This window comes from Littorina saxatilis, linkage group LG7 (assembly GCF_037325665.1).
Source record: "Littorina saxatilis isolate snail1 linkage group LG7, US_GU_Lsax_2.0, whole genome shotgun sequence".
In the NCBI taxonomy this organism is placed as follows: domain Eukaryota; kingdom Metazoa; phylum Mollusca; class Gastropoda; order Littorinimorpha; family Littorinidae; genus Littorina; species Littorina saxatilis.
The window spans coordinates 4107701-4115200 of record NC_090251.1 but is presented as its reverse complement, the minus strand read 5'-3'; the positions used below and the strand labels follow the sequence as shown (position 1 = coordinate 4115200).

Here is a 7500-nt window from a genome sequence, read left to right as displayed (position 1 = left end):
TCGTCGTCGTCGTCGTCGTGGCGGTTGGATAGCGAGCATAACTATTTTGAGGTAAGGCCTGTGCCTTTCTGGAAGATGACACAGAGGCTGACATGTGAATAATACTGCCTTTGTTTAGTGGTTGTCGGCTTGTAGACCTGTCGACCGTAAGTCGTTTAACTACTGATATTTCACGACAATAGTAGGTGGATTTGGGGACTGATGACTTTCAGCAGTTGTTTAATGTGTCCATTAGAAGGGAATTCAATGCACAGATGTTCCCATGAGAATACAATTGACATGATTCGTTAAAAAATGTCTGTGTAAGTTCATAACTGCCAAGACATTGTATGTGTATGTGTGTGTGTGTGTGTGTGTGTGCGTATATGTGTGTGTGTGTGTGTGTGTGTGTGTGTGTGTGTGTGTGTGTGTGTGTGTGTGTGAGTGCCTGTGTCTGTGCCTGTGTCTGTGTTTGTGTGTTTGTGCGTGTTTGTGTAGGAATGTTTGTGCGTGTGTGGGTAGAGCGATTCACAGAAAACCATTACAAAAACATTCTCCAATGTATTGTCTCCAGATGGGTGTTTTCCTATAAAATTCTAAGTACTTTTTCTTCGATTAAAGGCACAGTAAGCCTCCCGTAAACCATCACAGAGCTCCCTGAGCGTCTAAATACAGTACAAGCATACTTCCATTTGAACGCTCACCGAACGGGAACATCCTGGCTGCTTTCTGTCGAGCGTGAGACATTTTCAAAGAATTTATTTTCGTAGACTTGTTCGTCAACAACAACGGCGCCTCGTTTTTGCGCTAGACCTAACTTTTAAAATCTAAATAATAAATTGACAGCTTGTTACACAAACATTCTTTAATCATAAAAGAATTCGTTTTTCATCAAGACAAGATCAGAACAATTCGAAGTTGTGAAAGTCAAAAAAAAAGAAAAGCCCGGAAGCAGGGTCACGCAAGGGTCGTAGCAGACGAAGGTTTATCAGTGCAAATCGCCGTTCCTCTCAACAGTCAAAAGCCATCGCTAGAGTTCTTGTGAACCACAGCCGTTGTTTCGTGCATAAAAAACGTGCTATTGTAGATAAGCTCACATCGAGTCGCATTCATGACTAACTGACGACTGCATTGTGAAAAAGGAAAACTGGATCACACGGGTTCACGATGGCTCAGGGGTAAGATAAACCACGCAAAAATAAATTCTTTGAAAATTGTTCGCTCTTTACGGAGGGCACCTAGGATGTTCTCAATTGGTGAGTGTTTAAATGAAAGGGTGTTTGTACTGTGTGTAAAAGCCTGACCGTATCTGTGATGGTTTACGGGAGGCTTACTGTGCCTTTAATATTGCCGCTTCACTGTGGCAACCAAATTCATTAAAGTTATGGTCGCACGATATTTTAGCCGGTCTAGACGATGGTTCTTCATTACAGCTTGGAAGTTTAAACATTAATAAATTAAAATTGCATTGATAGTGGGGGATATTGTGCTTATTTTTTTATGTTTTTTATTTACCATTTCCTGATTCGAAACGTATACATGTATGTTGTGTTTGAATTGAAAATGTGTTACCCCAAAAAATCCTTTGTATACGATTTAGGTTCACTATTGCAATCCTTGGCCGAGACTAGTAAGTGCAGTTTCGGTCGACGGGGTTCGGCTAGCCAGTCTTGTTGAAGACTGATCAAGTATATTTTATGCTACAAAAATTGACCAATTAATTTAATATCAATGAAGGCGACTCGAGTAATCATAATCACAATCATAGACCAGGAAACGCTGATTTCTACTCGAAATAGAAGTGTTCCACTTTACACTACCTTTTTGTAATCAGTTTTGAACATTGACATAGTACAGTACCCAGCGAAAGAAACGCAACTCATTCGCGCCCACTCTTGCAAGTGATTTTTCGTCATTTTCAAATTGTCGTAAAATATGAACCAGACAAGGTACACCAAAAAGGAAGACAGATACGACAATTTGAAAATGACGGAAAATCACTTGCAACTGGCCGGGGATGCGAATGAGTTGCGTTTCTTTTGCCGAGTACTGTACATACCTCTGCTGGCAAAAGTAGCACTCATGGTAAACAAGTGTTGAAATGTCACCCCGTGTCGAACACTGGTTACAACAAGGGTGTTGAAATGTCACCCCGTGTCGAACACTGGTTACAACAAGGGTGTTGAAATGTCACCCCGTGTCGAACACTGGTTACAACAAGGGTGTTGAAATGTCACCCCGTGTCGAACACTGGTTACAACAAGGGTGTTGAAATGTCACCCCGTGTCGAACACTGGTTACAACAAGGGTGTTGAAATGTCACCCCGTGTCGAACACTGGTTACAACAAGGGTGTTGACATGTCACCCCGTGTCGAACACTGGTTACAACAAGGGTGTTGAAATGTCACACCGTGTCGAACACTGGTTACAACAAGGGTGTTGAAATGTCACACCGTGTCGAACACTGGTTACAACAAGGGTGTTGAAATGTCACCCAGTGTCGAACACTGGTTACAACAAGGGTGTTGAAATGTCACCCCGTGTCGAACACTGGTTACAACAAGGGTGTTCAAATGTCACCCCGTGTCGAACACTGGTCACAACAAGGGTGTTGAAATGTCACCCCGTGTCGAACACTGGTCACAACAAGGGTGTTGAAATGTCACCCCGTGTCGAACACTGGTTACAACAAGGGTGTTGAAATGTCACCCCGTGTCGAACACTGGTTACAATAAGGGTGTTCAAATGTCACACCGTGTCGAACACTGGTTACAACAAGGGTGTTCAAATGTCACCCCGTGTCGAACACTGGTTACAACAAGGGTGTTGAAATGTCACCCCGTGTCGAACACTGGTTACAACAAGGGTGTTGAAATGTCACCCCGTGTCGAACACTGGTTACAATAAGGGTGTTCAAATGTCACACCGTGTCGAACACTGGTTACAACAAGGGTGTTCAAAAGTGAACCAATTCAGTCTAGAGTGTTGGCGTTTGGTTAGCAACCAACGATCTTTGTAAACCGGCACGGTTGGCCTAGTGGTAAGGCGTCCGCCCCGTGATCGGGAGGTCGTGGGTTCGAACCCCGGCCGGGTCATACCTAAAACTTTAAAATTGGCAATCTAGTGGCTGCTCCGCCTGGCGTCTGGCATTATGGGGTTAGTGCTAGGACTGGTTGGTCCGGTGTCAGAATAATGTGACTGGGTGAGACATGAAGCCTGTGCTGCGACTTCTGTCTTGTGTGTGGCGCACGTTATATGTCAAAGCAGCACCGCCCTGATATGGCCCTTCGTGGTCGGCTGGGCGTTAAACAAACAAAGAAACAAACGATGTTTGTAAGAAGCAGAGTGATGACTCAACCCGTTCTGAACAACACTGGTGTACTACCAACAGAAAATATTTGGCCAACAACACGCTCACGCCCTAATGTCGCCCAAACCAAGCTACGATGCAGCCAACAAAAAAACAGGAAATATCCTTCTGAAGGGGTCTAGCCAAAAAGTGTTATAACGTTCATTACGTTAGCATCGTCTTCCTCTGGCAGTTAATCAAAACCAAACATACTTTCGTACACGCGTACATAAGGGCGTACACCCACTGTTGCGGTGATACCCTCCTCACCGCCAGGTTCAAATTAGTCACAGTATGTAACTTAATAGGACAAATACCTAATGACTTTATTCATTAGCGACTGTCACGTGATTGATCCAGTTAAACACAGTGATCCTTACATCAAAGGAAAGTGCAGAGTCTTAGGAACACAACGGCACCAATATCAAGAGTAATGATCAAGAAACAAATACGCACGAATCAATTGTAAATGGGTGATTTAATTCACTACGAACAGTTGGTGAAACTTTGATGACGATTTGTACACATTTTTCTTAGCAAAATTATGAAGTCGCGTTGTTCCTTCCGACGGCCTATTGGGACTACTCTGTGGCAATAATCCAGTCATGCATTTAAAGCACGTGTGTGTGTGTGTGTGTGTGTGTGTGTGTGTGTGTGTGTGTGTGTGTGTGTGTGTGTGTGTGTGTGTGTGTGTGTGCGTGCGTGCGTGCGTGCGTTTTCGCGTGCGTGCGTGCGTGCGGAGTTGTAACGAGTTTTGACTAAATGTTTTAACATAGAGGGGGAATCGAGACGAGCGTGATGGTGTGTGTGTGTGTGTGTGTGTGTGTGTGTGTGTGTGTGTGTGTGTGTGTGTGTGTGTGTGTGCGTGCGTGTGTGCGTGTGTGTATAGCGATTCAGAGAAAACTACTGGACTGATCTTCATGAAATTTCACATGAGAGTTTCTGGGTATGATATCCCCAGCCTGTTTTTCATTTTTTGGTAAATGTCTTTGATGACGTCATATCCGGCTTTTTGTGAAAGTTGAGGCAGCACTGTCACGCCCTCATTTTTCAATCAAATTGATTGAAATTTTGTTCAAGCAATCTTCGACAAAGTCCAGACTATGGGATTGAATTTCAGCTTGGCAGCTTAAAAATTAGTCAATTGGTTTGCTCATTAAAGTTGTCATTAAAACCTAGTTTTCACTAAGAGATTTAAAAATGATTCAATCGTATTTTTCAATTCCTCCTGAATTCAAAAATATATACATATGTCATGTTTACTCTAAAAATGTGCTCAGAATTACAGAAAATAGGTGTAAGTAAGTACTGCGTTCGCACACTACGCGGAGACGAGCGTGACCCGTCTCGGTCTTTTGATGTGGTTACTCGAGACTATCTTAATATAGTCTCGGCGATGACTGTTTTTTGGTGTTGATCTGTTACTTTGATGCCGACAGCTTGACTAAATGTTTTTATATCGCTACACGCGACTTGTTTTTAGATGCTCTCGAACAAAGTTTCTGTCAACGCATGGCATCTTTAATACAGTACTAGTGACTTTTGCCATGACCCGACACTCAGGCCGTCTTGACTGAAAATGACGGTGAGTGTGAGAGCAGTGAGGTCCACTCACTGATGGCCTCAGTCAGCCACTCTCGACGCTATGTCCGGTCACCACTTGACATCTCTGTCGTCATACACAGAACATGTGTGTCATTCGCAATAGCTTCCATGTGTGTGTGAGTGTGTGTGTGTGTGTGTGTGTGTGTGTGTGTGTGTGTGTGTGTGTGTGTGAGTGTGTATGTGTGTGTGTGTGCTTGTGTGCGTGCGTGCGTGCGTGTGTATGTGTGTGTGTGTGTGTGTGTGTCCTCATCACCATGTTTCATCGTGCACAAGCTTTTCTAGAGTTCCATAGAGTCATGATAGGTTCTTTCTCTTTCAGGATAAAGCAAACCGCATAAGTTTTGCCTCTTGGCTGCATAAGCTAGCTACTCCTTCCATCCATCCACCAGTCCATCCATCCATATATCTATCCATCCATCCATACACACGTGCCCACGTGATCCATCCATTTACCCATCCATTCACATATGTCCATTTGATTAATCCATCCATCCATCCAGACATCCACACACACGTGCCTACTAGATCCATCTATTTACGCATCCATACTTGATCTATCAATCGATCCCTCCATGTATCAATCCACACAGCTCGATCCATCTATTCATCCATCCAAGTATATATCTATTACTAAAGCCATCTTCAAAGGTGGCAAACATAATGCTTTTACAATTTCGTCTTTTGTCTGATTTATTATTTCAGAATCTCAAGACAGCAAGATTGTTCAAAGGTTTGGTTATAGCTCAAATGTTTAAAATTGCAATTCTCTTTCAGAAAAAAAATGTCCACAGCCGGAATTAAAAAACGGACGAGTGCGCATCCGTGGCGGGGGCCGCATGGCGTACTTCCGGTGCAGGAAGAAGTTCAAGCGTGTTGGTCACAAGTTGGCCGTCTGTCTGTCCAGCGGGACGTGGAGCCAGCAGACACCCGTCTGTGTTGGTCAGTAATATCATGTCAAAGCAATCCATTGCTGAAATACAATGCTTGTTGTTATGGTATCTCTCAAAATTGACGCAAAACCTCATGTTTTTGACTGCTTATGCGATCGACTTCTGCATCAGTAGGTATAACATAGTACACGAAATACGTAAGCCAGCTAAACAAAACAACATGTTCTGTGTGGAAAATCGATTATGACTTTCTCCTCGTATGTAAAGGTTGCCAAATTGTACATATTATGATTATTTCGTTTTTGTCAAGTCGATTTTGGGGGTACCCTTTTTTAAGCGGCTGTCTCATGGTCCCTGTTAAAGAAATCTTTAATCCGAAAGGTGTGCCAGATAGTCAATTGGACGGCCTTCAATGGCACACAAGGTTTGAGTGAAATGACTCGGAAGTAATGCTATAACTGAAGTGCGAAATTTGTTTTGCTAAGTCTACTAAACAAAATCTGAATTGGTTTTGTAGAGTGACATTGAAGCCACTTTCTATATTAATTCCACACACATACACAAACACATATCATAATTCCGAACATAATCACTAACAGGAAGCAGCAAAGCTGTTGAGCTTTGACGTGGTTTTAGGTAAAGGGTTGCTCTTATTCCATGTAACATTCCTTTGGTGTTGAGCATGATCGCTTCCACAAGAATCGGATTCCTTTGTTTCCCGTCTCTTTAACGAGAACATGCGTTTTGGTTGTTGTTGTTACATCATGACGTCACAGTGGTTGTAAATGTTACATCATGACGGCACAATGTTGTTGTTGTCAGTACAGGTCAAGCTTTCTGCCTAACGTGACGTAACAGGGGTTACTGTTGTTGCATCGTGACGTCACAGAGGATGTTTTTGTGACAGCGTGACATCACAGGAGTTGGTGTTGTTGTGACATCGTGACGCCATAGGGGTTGTTGTTGATGTTGTAACATCGTGACGTCACATGTGTTATTTTCATATCGTGAAGTCACAGGTATTCTTGTTACATGGTGACGTCACAGGGGTTGTTGTAACACCATGACGCCACATGAGTTGTTGTTCTACAGGTCAAGGTTGTCCAGACCTGGGCGTGCTGCCTGACGTGACGGTGGCTGAGCTGTACAAGGGGGGCATCCTGCAGTTCACCTGCCCCGAGGGCATGCGGAGGGAGGGGCCGCAGCAACTCATGTGTGACGGTACCAACTGGAGCGACGCACCGCCAAAGTGTTTGTGTGAGTATCGCATTGTGTCTCTCTCTTCCTTCTCTGCTTTTGGTATACAGCACAGACTGGTCTGCACATCACTACATTCATAAGTACGTCCACCCAACAGTCGTTAAAACAGTCTATCTGTGTCTGGATTTCAGAGTTATCTTGCCTGAATACAACCCTCTTGTTTGTGTTTAACATCATGCCATCAGTGTATTATCTGTATCGTGCCTGAATACAGCCCTCTTGTTTGTGTTTAACATCATGCCATCAGTGTACTATATGTCTCTTGCCTGAGTGCAACCCTCTTGTTTGTGTTTAACATCATGCCATCAGTGTATTATCTGTATCTTGCCTGAATACAACCCTCTTGTTTGTGTTTAACATCATGCCATCAGTGTACTATATGTCTCTTGCCTGAATACAACCCTCTTGTTTGTGTT

General features: G+C 43.5%; 1 protein-coding gene across 1 annotated transcript in view; it reads left to right on the top strand.

Annotated features, from left to right (window-relative positions):
* The window catches only part of LOC138970498 (zonadhesin-like), an 18466-nt gene that overhangs the window by 990 nt on the left and 9976 nt on the right, over positions 1-7500 (top strand). Inside the window, exons 2-3 of the mRNA XM_070342953.1 lie at positions 5709-5873; positions 6917-7081. Coding sequence (XP_070199054.1) covers positions 5709-5873; positions 6917-7081 — 330 coding nt within the window. The remainder of the gene's footprint in view (positions 1-5708; positions 5874-6916; positions 7082-7500) is intronic.